The sequence below is a fragment of the Rhynchophorus ferrugineus genome, unplaced genomic scaffold (assembly GCF_030347505.1).
Source record: "Rhynchophorus ferrugineus isolate W39M unplaced genomic scaffold, kcgeb_rfMv2 rfM1, whole genome shotgun sequence".
NCBI classification, from domain to species: domain Eukaryota; kingdom Metazoa; phylum Arthropoda; class Insecta; order Coleoptera; family Curculionidae; genus Rhynchophorus; species Rhynchophorus ferrugineus.
In genome coordinates this window covers 30,087,201-30,106,137 of record NW_027472580.1, presented here as the reverse complement: position 1 = coordinate 30,106,137, position 18,937 = coordinate 30,087,201, and the positions used below count along the sequence as shown (strand labels likewise).

General features: G+C 30.8%; 1 protein-coding gene across 7 annotated transcripts in view; it reads left to right on the top strand.

Moving 5' to 3' along the window:
* LOC143206658 (uncharacterized) overlaps positions 1-18,156 on the top strand; it is a 185,304-nt gene extending 167,148 nt beyond the window's left edge. For 3 of the 7 annotated variants that reach the window (XM_076419301.1, XM_076419303.1, XM_076419306.1), the window contains 9 exons: positions 4,310-4,569; positions 4,623-4,917; positions 7,206-7,742; positions 8,795-9,392; positions 9,898-10,331; positions 11,903-12,266; positions 13,494-13,798; positions 14,836-15,235; positions 16,278-18,156. In XM_076419301.1, the coding sequence (XP_076275416.1) occupies positions 4,310-4,569; positions 4,623-4,917; positions 7,206-7,742; positions 8,795-9,392; positions 9,898-10,331; positions 11,903-12,266; positions 13,494-13,798; positions 14,836-15,198 (3,156 nt within the window). In that variant the 3' untranslated portion in view covers positions 15,199-15,235; positions 16,278-18,156. Of the gene's footprint in view, positions 1-4,309; positions 4,570-4,622; positions 4,918-7,199; positions 7,743-8,794; positions 9,393-9,897; positions 10,332-11,902; positions 12,275-13,493; positions 13,799-14,835; positions 15,236-16,277 lie in introns of all 7 variants that reach the window. The other 4 variants (XM_076419300.1, XM_076419302.1, XM_076419305.1 and 1 more) reach the window with 2 other exon arrangements.
* The last annotated feature ends 781 nt before the right edge of the window (positions 18,157-18,937 follow it).

Below are 18,937 nucleotides of genomic sequence, written 5' to 3'. Positions count from 1 at the left end.
AATTTTAAAAACTGATTTGAAAATATTCCCGTACAAAATTCAATTAGTCCAAAAATTGTTACTACCGAGAGATGAGTTGAGTACAGTAATACAATCCTAAGGCCGTCTGGTGAAATTGAAAATTTTTCGTCTAAATTGATGATGAGCGATGAAGCCTATTATCTTCTCAATTGCCACTTCAATAAACAGAACAGCCGATTTTGGGAAACACAGAATCGTCAATTAATTCATAAAACATCATTGGTCCCTATGCTGAACGGTACCAAGACACGATTCGAAATTTTAAATGAGTGCTTAAAATGAAAGAGCTAGAAGGCATGTGGTTTCAGCAAGATGGAGCCACAGCCCACACAGCTCGTTCAACAATTCAATTATTGAATGACGTTTTCCCACGAAGACTAATTTCGTGAAATGGCGATTTAGCATGGCCAGCTAGATCTCCGGATTTAACAGCACCAGACATTTTCTTATGAGGTTTTTTAAAATCAAAAGTTTATGTGAATAAGCCTCAAACTATTCAATATCTTAAAGACACTATTCGTCACAAAATTGAAGAAAATCAGCCTCAGATGTTGCAGAATTTCATAAAAAATGCCTTAAAAATAGCAGAAAGTTGCATAGCGAATCGCCATTTAGCCCGTAGCCATTTCGTCACCATTTAGCCATCAATTTAACATCGTATTAGAAACAACATGAAAAACTGTTTGATAACCAGAGGTAGCTTGTTCTAAACGCGAAAAGAGAACTCATTTCACATCGATGATGAAAAATTAGACAATATGTATTTTAATAGTCCTAACCCTAAACATAAAAAAGTTTATGAGGCGAAAAAGTTACGCTATTATGTTCTGTGGAATCAGAAAGATATATTGTTTTATGAGCTATTAAAAAGTGGTGGTAGCAGTAGTAAAACAGTTCATATTATTACCGATCGTTACACAAAGGTAAATCATATTAAATTTAGTATTAGAGTAAAAACGCTTAAAAAAATATGGTATTTTTTTCTTTAAAAATAATTTTTTTGCTAACCTCTTTATTAGATATGCTTAGTACAATATTAATTATAAATTAATTTATTTGCTACATTTCATTAGTACTTGGAATTAATTCACAAGCAAGACCAGTGCGAGGTAAATACATAAATATATATTCCTCAATTATAAAATTATAGTAACTTAAGCTATAGTTTACACTAAAAGTATACTTTACATACGTCCGTATGGTTTGGTTCGCTTCAATCTTCTGATATCCTGCGCATTGTCCAGTAGTTGTATTGCTTCCACCTTAGTGTGATAGCAATCTTCTTTTGTTCTTTAAAACAAATCAATTTGATTTCCAGGTCATGGTGGAGTTGTTCGTTGGTTACGTACCGATAGGTATTCGTAATTAATCGAAGAATTTTGTTTTGATAGCGTTGTACCACTAGTTGATTTAAATGTTTAGTGCCACCCCATAGGTCCAAATTGGCTTTATGATTGTCTTATAAATCAATCTGTTTGATTTTAAAACCACCTATTAAGAAAAACTGAAAGCGCTTTTCCCCAATATAATATATTTATTTGAATTCAACATTTATAAGGTACTTAAAATATCCACGAATACCTAATACCGTCTCTAATACCTAATAACGTTTACACTAAAGGTATACACTTACATAAGTCCGTATGGTTTGGTTCGCTTCAATCTTCTGATATCCTGCGCGTTGTTCAGTAGTTGCATTGCTTCCACGTTACTGTGATAGCAATCTTCTTTTGTTCTTTAAAACAAATCAATTTGATTTCCAGGTCATCGTGGAGTTGTTCGTTGGTTACGTACCGATAGGTATTCGTAATTAATCGAAGAATTTTGTTTTGATAGCGTTGGATCACTACTTGATGTAAATGTTTAGTGCCACCCCATCGGTCCAAATTGGCTTTATGATTGTCTGATAAATCAATCTCTTTGATTTTAGATCGAGTTGGGAGTATCTTCCGACTAACCAGTATAGTTGTTTTATTTTCGTTCTAATGTGTTTTGTTTTTTGTATAACATGATGTTTTGAACAACAAATTAATCGCATGTAAAATTTAATTACCAACAAAACAAATCTAATTTAATATAACTCTTTGGGTTTGGTACCGACTTCAAAAAGTATTCTGTTGTTAGTAGTTAAAATAATATTATAAATAAATAAATAGGTTTAGGTAGGTATTAAACTAAATTGAGTGTATATGGTAGAATATAAAATACATGTAGTAGATAGATTAAATGAGGTTTTGTTTATTTTTATTTAGTTATTACAACGATTATTATGTACATATTTTATTTTAAAACGTTTTTTTTTCTCTAAAAAATATATGTTTGATTATTTTTTAAGTATTAGTTATTTTATGGTAATGTACGGGTTAGCAGTCACTGTTTTTATTTTAAAGAAATACTAATTTCTAGTAAATGCATTAGTGTGTTTTAGATTTCATTTATAATTTTACATAATATATGACAGGTTAATATATATTATATAATAAATGTAAACCACAACATTTTTCCTTTTTTTATCGTATTTTCGCTTCTGTTTGTATTCTATTTGTTGGAATTAAAAGAGTTTTTCTCGTTTTATGGCCATTAATTAAAATATTCACAATGTATTTCTTATTTATTAAGTCTTGAGAAACTTTTAATGAGTTCTGTCGTTTGAAATACGGATTTCTACAGGGAGTAATAGATAATTTTTAAAAATTCTTTTAATTATTACGTTGTAGCTTATTTCAAAGTAAAGCAAATAAAATTAGAATAACGATTTCGAAGATTGCGGTATCCCTTTAATATTTAAACAAAAATAAAAATAAACGCTCTGAACCAAATATGATAAATACAGTGCATACACTTATATCAATGATAATATTTGACAAAGTAATTTAAACCTCACTCGCGGAAACCAACAATCTATAACAAAAAGAGTTGGTTAAAGAGAAAGAGAATCCTTTGTTTGACCGAGTCGTGACTCCTGACCTTTAACCTGATTTTTCTGTTTGACCTTTCTGCTGAAAAATAACAATTCTGCGTCCTTTCTTCCTACTATATATAAAAACAATACAATAAGAAGTCAGTGATTATTCTTTCCCTTTTTACTTTGCTCTTTTGTTTAATTTAATTTTGTTTAATTGGCATAGGACAGAGCAACATCACCATGATTTTCTAAAAGTGTTTTTGGAGCTTCGGAAGCAGATGTCAAATTAAACAACAAAACAAAAGTAATGAATGCTGAAAATATAATAAATTTTTGGCGTTGCATAATTAGCACTCATAACACATGAGCTGGAAAGTCTCGAGCCTAACACATAGATGGTGCTAGTTTTATTGAATTACTTTTCAGTTAATACTAACATTCAAAAGCTGATAAAATTTCATGACATTCTAGTCATAAGTTTGTAAGTTATTGTACTAAGAGTGACACTACTTTTGTTAATTTCAAAGTATTGGATCAAAAACAATTTCGTGTTTTTAATTTTACACTGCTTCTTGATGGGGAAAAATACCGTTCAAGCAAAGCAATAGCTTAAAAAGTTTTATAAGGACTCCGCTCCATCAGCAACAATAATAAAACGTTGGTTTGCTAACTTCAAACGTGGTCGTAGAGGCACCGTTGATGCAGAACGCAGTGGACGTCCCAATGAGGTGATAAATAGGCCAACATCAGAAAATCTAAAAAAAAAATTCACAAAATCGTTTTGAACGATAGAAAAATGAAGTTGCGTGAGTTAGCTAACATCATGAAAATATCAAAAGATCGTGTTGGTTTTATATTCCATGAACATTTGACTATGAGAAGGCTCTGTTCAAAGTGGGTGTTGTGATTGCTCACTGTTGATCAGAAACAAGACCGTGTTAATGATTCTAAACATTGTCTGGCAATGTTTAAATGTAACAAACCGGAATGATGAAACATGGATTCATTACTACGAAATCAAAACGAGGGTCATCTTAGTGGACAGCAACTGGTGACAGGTCTGTATTGAGGCAAAAGGTAATTCGTTCTACAAAAGTGATATTGAAATGTTAGCGGTGCTAAAATGATTGTGTTGCTCTTGATGGAGATTACGTTGATGGATAAAGCCAATTTTGAACAAAAAAAAACGCGTTTCTTACGCCTGTGAATTTTATGTTACTTTTACTTATTAACTATTGTTATTTTATGTAGAGAAATGTCAAAATTATCGAAATTAACACTTAAGTTAGGTGCTTAAACAGGTGTTCATATTGATATTATTGAACAGATTTGACTCAGTTTTACTGAAAACAAATTATGACTTCATAATTTTATATGTTGTAGATAGCGTCACGACCTGGTGCTCACAAACTGAGGTGCCTTTTCCGAGTGGCTTTCGTCCCACCATCCGCTGCTACTCTGGCCCAGAAAGACCTTAACGCCCTGGATTACCTATACACCCAGTGTTGCAATGACGTCATTCAGGAACGATTCTCCCCAGAATTGCAATACGACACAGCCCTACGCTTGGCAGCCTTGCATATCTATCAACACGCACTAGTCAATAACCTTCAAGCAAATAAATTAACCGTTAAGATTGTCGAGTAAGTATGAATACGTTAACGCCGATATTTACTCACGCCAAATATATATATAGGCGTGAGTTTGGTCTGGAGAGGTTCGTGCCGCCCTCAATTCTGGAGAACATGAAGCGGAAGGAGGTGAAAAAACTGGTGGGGCATTTTTTAAAGTTGCACGCCAACATGGCGGGACCTGGGAAACAGTTGACTGCGCTACAAGCTAAGTTGCACTACTTGGATATCGTGAGTCAACTACCCAGTTATGGAGCAAAATGTTTCTCAGCGGGACCAAGAGGTGATACCATGGAGAGGGTGATATTAGTTAGTCCCAAGTTTGGTATTAGTCAAATTACTGGTACCAGGAGTTCTGTTGTAAGTTTTGAATTTTGTTTTTAATTAACTAGATTGTATTCCTGATAATTTGTTAGTAAGCTTCAACATTTCCAACAAGCTGTGCTTTTAAAATATAAACTCATCCAAAAGTTTCTAATAAATGAATGGATATAACGAGCATGTACCGTATACAAACTATAGGTGTACTATATACGGGATAAATTTTAGTTAGAAATGTCAAACACTTCAAGTCTCAAGTGAATCTATAAAAATTAACTGACGGCAACTTTTTAATACCTTTTTAAATATATTCAGTAACAATAAATAATAACAAACACATTCATAAAGCGGCCAACATTAAGTAATTTAACTTTAAAACATTTTTACACTTATTTCTAAAAGTAGTAATTATCGTAGCATTTCAAGTAAGCATCAAGATCAATTTAAGACCATCCACCGTGATATATCACTTTTCGAAGACTTGTTAAACACTAATGTACTACAATGGCTAATTTTTGATGACTAGTTTACTTCCTTTCTTTCGCACCTTTTTTTATAATTCTTTGGAAATAACTCTTCACAGATGTTAATTTTCTTCAATGAACCCCAAATTTACTTAGGGTTATGAACTAACCTCGCGTGTTTACTGTTTCGAAAAAACCAAGTGATTTTTATCTTACCAGTACAAAACTCCTTTAAAATTGGAAAATTGCTTGAATCACTGTTTGCCTTCTTTGAAATTGATTAGGATTTTAGCAAATATAAACCTGCCCCACTATTACTAGGTATGAAATGAATCATTAGGAAAACACATTTGAAACTGCTTGGTTTTCTTCGCTTTATTGAGGAATTAGATGACATTGTTGCTAATTCACCTTGTACGACATATCTTCATTTTATTCATGGACACTTCTTCAATATTGCGATCAATGAGACCAACAAATGACGCTAATTGTTTTCGGTTCATTTAATTTTTCATGCCTTCGTCAATTTTTTAATTTAATTTTATATAAACCTAAATATTAAAACTGCTTTCAATATTATTAATTAAAAACTCAGCTTTTGATAACTTTGTAGGACTTAGTTTTAAGCTCGTCGACAAAGTCTAGTGGTTATCACAGCCTTAATTAATTAGTATTCTGTTCAGGCAAAAAAAAACATGCTCGAAAATTTAATTTATACTGATTGGATTTTAATTTCATCGCCGTTCTTAAGATATTTTTGGTAATAAAAATAATATGAAGTTATAAAAACTAATTTTGGAATCCTTATATACTTTTCCCCTTCAAATATTATTTTTAGGCATTTTTTTACTAATAATTTATATATACTTTATTTTCTATATTTATTAAGGTCCTTGGAAACATAACACTTTGCCTTTTTATTATTTCTAGTAACTATTGTTCTAAATAAACGTTGTAAATAATACTGGACACATTGAATTGTAATTCAGAAATTAATCATTAATTAGTCGGAAAATGATATTTTGGCAATCCCAGATTTTGTAATTGGTGAACTGTCAGAGCTGTTACAAAATATTTTTACACCATAATGCTTGGTTACAAGTCTTTAATTAATTAAGCGTAAATAGATACTGTTCTCTTACTGTATTTACCAAACATAGTTCTTTCTTTAGAGTACAATTTATTTTAAGTATTATTTATTTTGAGTAAAAGCTCAAAAATCTCTTTTCACTACATATTCTATCTCAAAAGTGTAAGAACTGATTCTTTAGACGTAATTTTATAAAAATTTTACTTCAGCTGAGAACTTTTACCTTAATAGTTTTGTTTTTTATGATAAAATTTCCAGCATTAAAAATATTGAGTAAATTGTCAGTTTTGTTGAAAGGGAGGATTATGTCTCAATACTTTATTCAATATTCCAATATTTAATCAATTTTCATTAATAGAATGCTTAGAAAATATATAGATAATAAAAATCAAGTAAAATAAGTTTAACAAAAAAAATTTTGACGTAATTATTGCGATCATCATGTTTTTTTTGTCGATGCTTCGGTCGGTGTCAAAATTAACATACTTGAGAATACTTGAACAAGTGCGTTTCTATGAAGAAAAAAACAGTTTTGCTTTACCAAAATATGTAATATATAGAAATATTCCAAAAATGCATTTTTTTAATCAACGGTGACAATTAAAATATTTTATTTATATTAAATATTTTATTATATTTGAAGCTTGTTGTGAAAATGTTATAAGACAAATTCTAAATATCACTATCAATCAATAGTTGCATATCTAATGTGTCAAATTAACATAAATATAATCCGCTTACAAATTTTATATATTAAGAAACATTAGTTTCAGCCGGTCCCTATTGCCAATATTGAAGATATGCGAAGAATAGAGGTGAAAACCGAAGACGAAATATCCCGTAACGTTTTGGTGACACTCAAAGACGATAAATTACTGTCCATATCACTGGAAGATCGGGACGCTATAGAACTGGTACTGGTGTTGCGCGGATATTATAAACTCAGTACCGGTCAAGTTCTACCGGTGGACCAAGAAGAAGCGCCCCCCATGGATGATTTAGCGCCCCCCTATTTGTCACAGCATCGGGTCGTTCCCGAAAAATGGAGTTATATCGAGCAAAGCTCTATGAAATCGGTTTGTTTCTCGGCAACTCCATCGTATCAGAATTTGAACAAGAAGACCAATGGGTTGTACAACACAGTGGGTAGACACTCAAAACCTCCTTTTATCAGCGGCTATAGCTTGGACAGTAATATGAACACAAACATGTCGAATGGAAATTATCACCATGGAAGTTTTGATCTGAATTCTTACATGTATAAGAACTCCGAAGGAAATGGTACAATAGCAGAATCGAAAAACGAAGAGGTAATAACACAGTAACAGAAATACGCATCTATATTTAAGATTGTGTAAGTTATATTACTATCGCAACTTGCCGTCATTCTATGTCTCAAATATACTCATCAACAATAAAATAGTTATGAATAGCCATTTTCTACATTTAGCAGCAAATTGTTTTCATGTTACAATAATATCTGTATAATAATAATCTGGATTAATATAATGGAAGGATTATTTAAAGAATATATCCGTTTAATTCAGTAAATATAATAACATATATATACATTTTAATGAAATTGAAAATGTAACAAATCAAAATCAGTAAAATTTATCATGAACTCAACCATCTTTTATTACAAATTCAGCTTAAGATTTATAGTTGTTTTTACCTGTATGACTATCAAAGTGTTTACTAGTTAAATTCTCTCATTTATAAAAATATCAATAAATCTTAAAATTACAAATAAAATTAACATGACCTTGACTCTATTTTTAGTCAAATTTTAGGAAGAAAATACATTTTAAACATAAAATAAAGTTTATTTTAACATTTATCTAAAAATTGTATCTGTATTCAATAGTGTATTGATCTCTTAGGTTCAAAAATTTTTAAATACAATGTAGGCCTCTACAATATGCCTCCAGACTTATATAACAAAATACATAATACATATGAAAGGTTTTTGTAAGAAATAATATTACTTTTTTAAAACTTATCATTTAACTTCACGTCTAGTTTAGCTAACAAATATTTGATATAAAATATATTTCAACATGTTTTTATATATCTAAAATAAATTTGCAAAAGTTTTCTATATTATATGCTATAAACAACTTATATACATACACACAATATTGGATAAAACCAATATAAATAAAAATTCAATCAAATTTAAAGTCCACAGCAACTTATAAATATAAATATTTTTATAGCGACTGTCCTAGTATTCTTGATTTAACTCACAAATAATATTTTAAAATTATTTTCATTACATTTAACACACATGAGGAATTACCATTTTGCTTTAACATATATTTATATGTAAACATTTATAACATTCTATTAAATATTTCAGGTATTAAGGAGGGTTCACGAAATGCATCAGTTAGTCGAGAATTCGGAACGATATCTCACCGAACAAGAGAATCTAGAACGTTTACAACAACTGTCAGAATGGCAAGAGACAAGCGTTGACATCGAAAGTGATAATGATGAACCAGGAAAATTGAAACACAGTGACTCTTTACTACTTTTAAATAAAATCCATTGCTTGGAAAGGAAACAGTCATTTTCACATGCCACCGTTGATCTGTTAAGACAGGAAACGCTTCAGTCGGAGAGCGACAATGACTCTTTATACACACCTCACAATTCACCCAAGCAAAAGAAACCGGAGAAGGATAACAGGGTCAGTTTTGGGCTAAGGTCGCCAGATGCTAGCAGCAAGGAAGATGATTTGGACGCATATCTACAAAAAATACGTGAACAGAGAAATAATGAAACCAATGAGATGGAATCCATCAATGACATCTATGTTTTCGATCCAGATATTATCGATTTGACTATGATTCCTCCACCAGTTACACCAGATGAATTGGATGCTGGCGTTCCTACGCCAATTAACCTACCGCCAAAGTCATTTGCAGATTCTACGGATAGTCTTAATCGATTAGGTAATTATTTTGTTTTGCTTTGATTCATTCAGTTTTATTCTAATTTTTGAAGAAATATGTAGGAAATACAATCAGAAAATATTAAATATTTAAATATGGTCAAATAAATCGATTATATTCATCTATGCAAATAGGTATTTATATCATCGATGTTTGATAATTAACCACATCTTGGAATAATGTTATTTGCTATATTATAATTTTGTTTAAATATTTAAGTTACAAAGCGTTAACTAATTTACCTAGTTTTTTTGGTCTTGGTAGCTGGGTAAAGATGTTTGAGGAGCTGAAAGGAGTCTTGTTCTTTTCACAATTTTTTCTTATTAATTTATTTTAATTTATTATTTGTACTTTTAAAATTGAGTCAATTTCTTTGTATTTTATGCACCATTTACAGGTAGACTTAAATTATAAATAATATGTTGGTGACATTTCTGCATTAATTAAATTTTTTTCTTAGTTTTCATAAATAATATTAACATTATTAAGATACTTTTATTTTCAGATTTAGTGGATGAAAACGAAGAATTGGAGAAATTCTTAGCCAGTGTTACTGTGCCACCGCCAACACAAAAAGTAACACCAGCTATAGAATTAACACCCGAGGAAATAATGGCGTATATCATTCCACCACCTCCTAGCAAAGTAAGTCTGGAAAATTTAGCCGAATACGAAACTCGCCGAGTGGAAAATGGAGCCAGTAATGGACTCGAAGAAGCTCCCCCTGAAAAGAGTCCTCCCGACTCGCTGAAAGTGATCGATTACGAGACCATTGACCGGAAGGGAAGTTTCAGTTGTTGTTCCAAGAGTAAATCCGATAAAAAGGCGGAAAAAGAGGCAAAAAGCAACCAGGATGATTCAAACGTAACGATTCAGCCATTGCCGAGAAGGAGTTTGGATGAAAAGCCCCCAGAAAGGCCACCGAAGGATATTTTTAAGGTAAATTTAGATTTTGTCTTTGATATATGTACTTAGAGTAATTTCTGTAGTTATTTTGCCTCGCACTCTTAAAGCAGCACAAATATAAGCACACTAGAAACATAACTCAAATAGAAAGTTGGTAATATGCTTAATGCTTAAGGATGGGTTTATCAGTTACACAATATTTACCAAAAATAATAGCAACATTATCATTTTTGTTTTATATAATGGTTAACTTGTGTTATTCCTATAAAAATTTATTTCAAATCATTCTTTTATTTATTTATTTTATTAATATTTGCGTACTAATGGAAGTAATACAATAAACATTTTTGAAATATTACATTTTGTATTTCTATTATATACGAAATAAATATGGTAATAACATATAAACAACTTGCTTAATTTTTTTTTATAACTATAGTACACTAAATCAATAAAAAGTAAAATTTCTTCTCAGATGGATAAACCAGTATTTTTAATGTTATTGGATTTGAAATATTTTTATGTTATATAATTACATTCAATATTCTTTAATTTAATTAAATTGTGGGTTTAGTTAGTGACCAGTAAAATTTACATCTTGATAAGTACGGTGTCTTATCTATTGGAAACTTCAGACCATATTGCAAACTTTATAGACAGATATTCTACGATGAACAATTCGAATTGTTAAGCTTTGCATCAGTAACAAGTTTCTGAACAATACCTATTTTGCATTTCAATTATTATTCATTGTTTTGTTTCGTATGTATGAATCTTACCTTAAGATAGGATTTTTAATAAGGCGGATCTATGTTGAAAATGAATTAAACAAGCTGTATATGAGGTATTGATGATTTTTTTTTGTTCGAATTGATTGAATTGAATTCGATGTTTGGTCGAATTTTCACTCTGTATCGGGCTGAATTGAAATAACTGCCTGGATAATGTTTTTTTTTTCTTTTTTTTTATTAACGGTACATTGCGGCTACCAATTAAATTGCACAAGAAAAAGTCTAGCGAGGTCAAATTCAATATCTCTGTGGCCAATTCACATAACCTCTACGAGAGATAATTATACCTTCAAATCGTTCATGCAGAATATGTGATACATAACATCTTTCTGTTGAATTCATATGTCGTCGGTGTCCATATTGTTTAATTTGGTAGCATCAACGTAGTTTTCCAGAATATTGAGGCCAATAACGTCACTATGTGGTAAATATCGTATGAGTTCCATCCATATACAGCATCTATGCTTATTAACATATCCATTAACCCAAAAAATGTGGCTAACAAATTTTGAAAATTCATCTTCACGGTTGTATAAACGCCGCTAAAACAAATTAACCCCTATAAGTTATCAATGTTGGCCCACCGCAATTAAAAAATCCAATGACTATATATATAATACACATTGTTCTGAAAGACTGTAAACTCTTCCTACTTTTCGAATTCGAAATGCTATTTTTCTTCAAAAAGCTGCAAGTAAAATTTTAAAAAAGTAATGAAAAAAAAAATTTTAGTTATACTTTTGATTAACTAGTACTTAAAATAACAATGATTTAATAATCGACAGCGTTTGTATTCGTTTTATCGTTTTTTAGGATAGACAACGTTCAAACTCTCTTAATTCGGTTGTACCAAAGGATCCCGAATGTCCCGACAGCCCTGCTCCCAAGCTCCCACCCAGAGGTAGCCATCCCAATAATCAGATATCGCCTCATTTATTCCTTCCCCCTAAAAAACCTCCGTTACCACCTGTACCGCTTCTAGAGACGTTGCGGCAGAAGAAGGCGATGATCCAGACTAAGCAGGCACCAGAACCAAAAACGGCTAGTATTGGTAGTCCTCACCTACAGCGATCTAAGAGATCGATCAAGGAGATCAAGGAGCAGCTGGGCATTTATGAACCGAGAAGTTTGAAACACGCTAGTAGCGCGGTGACCACTCCGACGTCGCCGCATATAGGTAAAACAGTAAGCAGAAACAGGAACCATTAACATATTAGGTTGTTACATATTGGTATTAACATAACTTAACACTATGTTAAAATTGGAAGAATTTTTCTTGCTCATTGGCTCTGGTAGCTGTTGGAACTGGATCTCGTCCACCTATTATATTCAGCATCAATTACCAATTTCATTATTTTTAATTGGTGAACATAAATTGAATAAACAATGTCATTTTTACCTCACTATAATGGACCAATGTAACATTGAGCCCTGATACAAATATGTACAGAGCTACATATATGTAACATCACAATAATGAGCTATAAATAATTCTTGTTGGATCAAGGAACAGACATTACTAGGATCTAAAAGGGAATAAGTGAAAATTGAGAAAAAGGACAAGAGAAAAGGATTTAACTGTGATGACATATGGAATAGAAATATAAAAATTCCAGAGCAGACATGATTTCTAACTAATCAAAACAAAGCTCATCAAATGATGATATATTGAGAAGATATTAAATGAATAATTACCTACATATTCTGAGATTATGTTAAAAAAAATTCCATAATATTTCAATAGTCCAAAAATTTAGTAATTTTAGTGCAGGTTAAGTAACCACTTTATCTAACATTGTATAGAATATAGAAGAAATAATGTTTTTTTTTAATTGTATAATATAAACTCAATAAATAATAGTAATTATCCACAAAAGTAGTTTGCTAATGAAACTATTAATAGTTGTTTATGATTATAATTTTATTATAATTAATTAGTTTGTGTATATTGATTATCTTTAATAAAATCATTACTTTAAAAATAATTTCTCCCACTGTAATACAAATGCATTTCTTAATGGAAAGTTAATCCTATTTTTATTGTAAGAAACAAATAATGAAGAATACAATATTAAAACATTTTTGAGTGATCGTCATGATTTTATTTTTTAGTAACAAATTGGTTAATGTGGTTTTCATTATTTTGTTTTAAACATTACGAATAACTAACATGAATTATAACATTATTAATTATTTATATTTTTAAACTTTTGATGATTGCGTTCATTGATTAGTATGTTATTATTGCACGTTTAGAATATTAATATTTAATAAATAAATAATTATATAACGAATACTAAAATATATAACGATAATTTTGCTGTTAACAATCGAAAGTTTTGTGATGACACGTGTAACAGCCTAATAAACATTCAGCTGGTAGTCTAAAATATTTATTTTATAGGAAAAAACACACAACTAACCACAGTAGCCGTCCATATACACTCTCCAAGCAGTCCCGAATCCATTCAGGTTCACGAGAAGCACGTAGAAGCATCTGACATATCGTTGATCGAGCAAGACATGGGATACTCATCGATGAACATGTTACCGCAAAGAAATGGTTGTAGTTCAAACAGAGAAAACTTATTGGCGAAAACTGACATCGCTATGGCCGGACTGCTGGTGAGACTGGACCAAGTTGCCGCCCAGTGCAGTATCGCACAAGTACGTGGCGGTGGCAAATTTATATCAGAAGATAAATTTCAGGTTTGTTTCTTTTTATTTATTACATGATGGCATATACTATGTTCATTTTTCTATTCACTTTAAAAGTGATTTTATTGACAAAAATTCGTATAAATATTAATCAAAATATTTTCCATGATTTTCAAAAAAATTTCCCATCTTTCTGGTGACATCACAATGCCGTGTCAAAAGGGCGGTGTTAGTTTGACAGTGATTCATTTTCGCACTTCTTCGTGTTTCGAAACCGTCTAACAGCCAAGCCATGCTGCCTCGAGTTGCAACACTGTATCCTTTACAACTCTTGCAACATGTGACAACATTGACTTGTGGCGTTGTCATGCAAGGGGATGACTTCAAGTGTGTTACTCGCTATAGCTTGTCTTTTGTGCAATATTCTATTATTTGCAGTAACAGTTTCAGTAAAACCTTGTTGATGCCACCATATTAACAACAAGAATTTATAGCCATGTATATAGGTGCTGATGTGGATGGTCCAAGAATATATACTTTTTATCGTCATTCAAAGTAGACCACCTATAAACCTTTTTTTGTCCGGCAACAACCGCGATATTGAAACAATTCGAAATGGCATTATTCAGTGGCAATCAATTCATGTGAATGTCCTTTTTCTCCCATGGGATCTTTTCCATTCTATATAAACGTCTGAAAATAATTGGTTCATGAACTGCTAATCTGTATGCAAGTTCTTCAGTTCTTGAGTGTTTGAGATCAGTTATGTCCAATAAGTTTCCGATTCATTGTTTTTGAATGATTTGGTGTTCCAAATCAAAATCACCACTTCAGAATTGTTGAAATCAAGACTAACAGTTTGAATATGATGCAAAATCACCATAAGCTTAAGAAGTATTTGATGAGCTTTGGCAGCATTTTGTTTAAATCAAACGACAAAAGTAATGAATGCTTAAAATGTAATTTTTAGTATATACTGAATAAGTCAATAATATTAAATGGTAAACAGTTGTTTACATTGAAGCACGTAATAAGATCAATAATAGAATTAAATGTAATAAACATTTTGCTACATAATCTGGTTTCAGATGACCAAAGAAGAACTGACATCGCAGTGCCTCCAGCTTGTGACATCGAGCAAGATGCTGGTAATCGCTATGTCGGATCCATCCCTTCCCGACCTTCCCGAGAACCTAGCCGTATGCCTTACTATTTTAAGGAGATTGGCGGAATTGAGCCAGGACTTGGTGAATCACACCACGGCTCCACTGCAGACCAGGAACCTTGTATTGAAAATACATGACGTAACTGCCGCTTTTCGACATCTGATCACCGCGAATATCGACAGGAGTTCTCAGAAAACCATCGAGGAACACCTGGCTGCCCAAGCGGAGTCCTTGGCCAACGTTCTGTCAACATTACTGAGAAGTCTGAGGGTATTTTCACCTTAGAAACTGCGCTTGTATTTTAGATGGATATTAAATTTAGGTAATTATTAGTATTAACTTAAATAATTTATAGTCCAAGATACTGTGAACATTAGATTTACGTTATTTTATTACAGTAGTTTTTTTCTACGAAATTACGCTACTGCAGATAAAAATAATTGGTTATTATGTAAATTAAGCCTAAACGATTTGAAAAATAAAAACAAACAAAGGCTATAGCAAAAATCATCGCAATACCTCTAAAGCAAGAGTTTTTTGTGTTGTCTATGAAATAACTTGAAAACTGATACCCTCAACTGCTATAAATTTTATACAACTAGCTGCTTGGGTATAGCTTAAAATAGTTGCTAAGTATATATAGATTTAATTTTTTATAGTAATAAGTTTATGTAATTATAATTTAATATATGTTGTAAGTTGACACCGATTATCATATTATCTTGTAAACAATATCAAAATCTAACATTTTATAATATTCCTGCTTTAACATTTGTTTCCTGTTATCTCTAAAAGCTATTGCGGCTTTTTATAATAACTATAATTTTTTAGCTGTAGTAATATATTTCTTAGTTTTCTTAACACACATTTATCTCATTAATAGAAATGAAAATTAAGAAATATAGATATATAAAATCCAATTAATAAAATTTATTAAACTATGGATTTAGTGAAACTATTGTATTAAGTGAAACTGAAATGCTTATGTTAATTTTCTTTAACAAGATTAAAATATTTTTATTAAAATATCCAATCATGTAATGATATAGTAAAATGCTGACAGTAGCAAAGTATGAGATATTGAGAAATTACTTAAGCTTAAAAAATGTTTTTCGAAGTAATCAGAAATAAATAAAAAAGCTTCTAATATTTTCGTAATTTCTATTACCAAATTTGTTGCTACAAAGTATCCTGTACAGTGATATCATTTCATTTATATAAAGAAACAACTTATTTTATGTTGAGAGAGAAATCAAAAACTTTTGTATAACGTTTTTTAGTTTAAACACAGTGCGGCGTAAATTTTCAAGCTTTTATAAAAATGTACCTTTACAAATTTAATAGAATTTTTTTATTATTTTTAGATTGGATTATTGGATATTGTTGGATAAAAGTTAACGAGATTGATTCGCAGAGACCAACTGAAGGAACACGGAGAATGCTGACCGAAAAGCGAAGACTTAATAAATGTAGTTTAAGATTTAAGTTCCAATCGTTATAAGGGAACTTTTATACCTGCGTTATATGAAAAAAGAAATTAATTGATGCCACATCACTCGATTGGATATCTGTACTTATGATTCTTGCTTGTGATGGTTTTTGTTGAATTATTGCGACAATACAAGCAGAAATTGGTAAGGAATAGGCGTTTGCATGAAGTTGCAAATAAACAATACAAAAACAAACTGAACAGTGAGTCCTAATGCTACAAGGTAATAAACCAAATAAACCCGACGCCCTACAAGTCAGGACACACTATCAGTATGTTTCATTTATAATAAATGTATAATTCGATATCTAGTATCTACGTCATATAATAACCAGAAAACCTCGAATATTTCGAGTTTTTCGAAATACGTAAAACCGCGATTGGCTTTAAATACGTTTGTTGGCATATTATTTTATTTCGTTACTAGTTTTATCAATGATTAATAATTAATAATCTTGGTTAGCACTTAATCAGTTATATAGACTTCGGTACCTTATTTTCTAGTCTCAATAGTTATATAACTGAACCAACACTGTTTTATTTGTTAAGATATACAAATAAACTATATACATATCTGTTCACTATCTGTAATAAATAATAAAGAAACTGATCCATAATAAATATTGCTGTTATCATACAATGCAAATGATTCAACCAGTACGCCATTGTATGGTAATAATATAATATGTATACATTAGTAAAACGTTGATGTATTCGATCATATTATCAAGCCGTAAATGAATTGAATTATTATACCAGGAGGTCGTTGAAGAAGTGGACACTAAACTAGCTGGTGGGTTTTTATAATTCGTTGACGCATTACATTTATGCAATAGTAAGTCCAAGCGTTTACTGTAAAGTTAATAAGTAAATTCTTGTATAGTTATCATATAATAATTTAATCATATAAAACAAGTAGTTAAACAAATATTCTTAATAATTCAATTTACCATATTTTTTTTTTGTATTTTACAGTTAAGCTAAATTTTGGTGTTCAACTTACATTTAAGAATTATACTTACAAAGCATCTATATAATGTTTATATAGTCATATTCACGTCTTGGCGTAACTGATGATCCCGGTAGCATCTCCAGACTCTGTTTATTAGTCAAACGTTATTGTCTCACTTTTTATTTTAGATAGTTTTATTAGAACAGATCCATTGTTTTTCACCACAAATACATTTTTATAAGCCTTTTCTACATAGCTTTACTTTTAAAAATCACGTTTTCCATTAAGTTCTCCTCTTTAATGTCAGGTATTCTCATTAAAAAAAAACAAAATGAAATATTCATTAAGTATCAGATCGTGAACAGTAACTTTTACATTTTAATTTGTATTATTACTACTTAACTCTAATATTTACCCATTGCTAGTAATTATCTAGATGTAGTGCGTAATCGATATAAAAATTCGTAATTATAAATACAGTTTAATCGAGCAAAGTTGGTGGCCTTTTGACATCTACATTGTACTTATGGTTACCTTACGTATTATACTTACCAATAAAAACCAAAACCAAATAAATAAGACTGTTTAAAGCAAGACATTATTGAAACTTATGCGTGTACGTTTTTAAGGCGTTAATGAGTGTCCACTTCCGAGTATAGCTTAACTCGATTTTTGTACCTTAAGTATTGTAATATATCCTAGTCGAATGCAAATTGGCAAATGTTACCTTTTATTGAAAATTATTTTGAAGATTTAGTATTATAGATATACACATATTGTTAATAAATAAATATTTATCAAAGCTAATTTTTATTTATTCCTATGCAATTCAGTTGCTAAACTAGTTCCATTACTGAACTAATAAGAGTATTAGTAACAACATTTTAATAAAAGTGACGACAACTAAAAATTAATAGTGTAATAATTAATCTAAGATAATTTTTTTGACTAATAAACTAAATTTAGTAATATATTCTGAAACATATGGGCTGAAAAGTTAATTTAATTGCATTCTCCGCTCTTTCAATTAGTACTAACCTTAAAAAAAGCTGCTTCTTTCATGGTATTCTACTTATAAGTTTGTGAGTTATTGTGCTAAGAGTGATACGACTTTTGTTATTTTCAAAACAATGAATCAAAAACAGTTTCGTGTTTTAATTTTATATTGTTTCTTAATGGGAAAAAATACCGTTCAAGCGAAGCAATGGCTTGAAAAGGGTTATAAGGATTTCGTTCCAGGAGGAGCAACAATAAACAACAACGTTGGTCTGCTGGCTTCAATCGTGGTCGTAGGGACATCGATGACGCAGAACGCAGTGGACGTCCAAGGTGATAAGGTAACAACGCCGGAAAACAGTTAAAAAATCGACAAAATTGTTTTAAATGATCGAAAAATGAAGTTGCGTGAGTTAGCTAACATTGTAAAGATATTAAAAGAACGTGTTGTTTTTATATTGAATGAGCATCTGTTCAAGGTGGGTCCGCTCACTTTTGACCAAAAACAAAAACTTATTGATGATCCTGAGCAGTGTTTGGTTTGATTTGTTTAATGTTTTAATATAACAAAGCGGAATTTTTGCGTC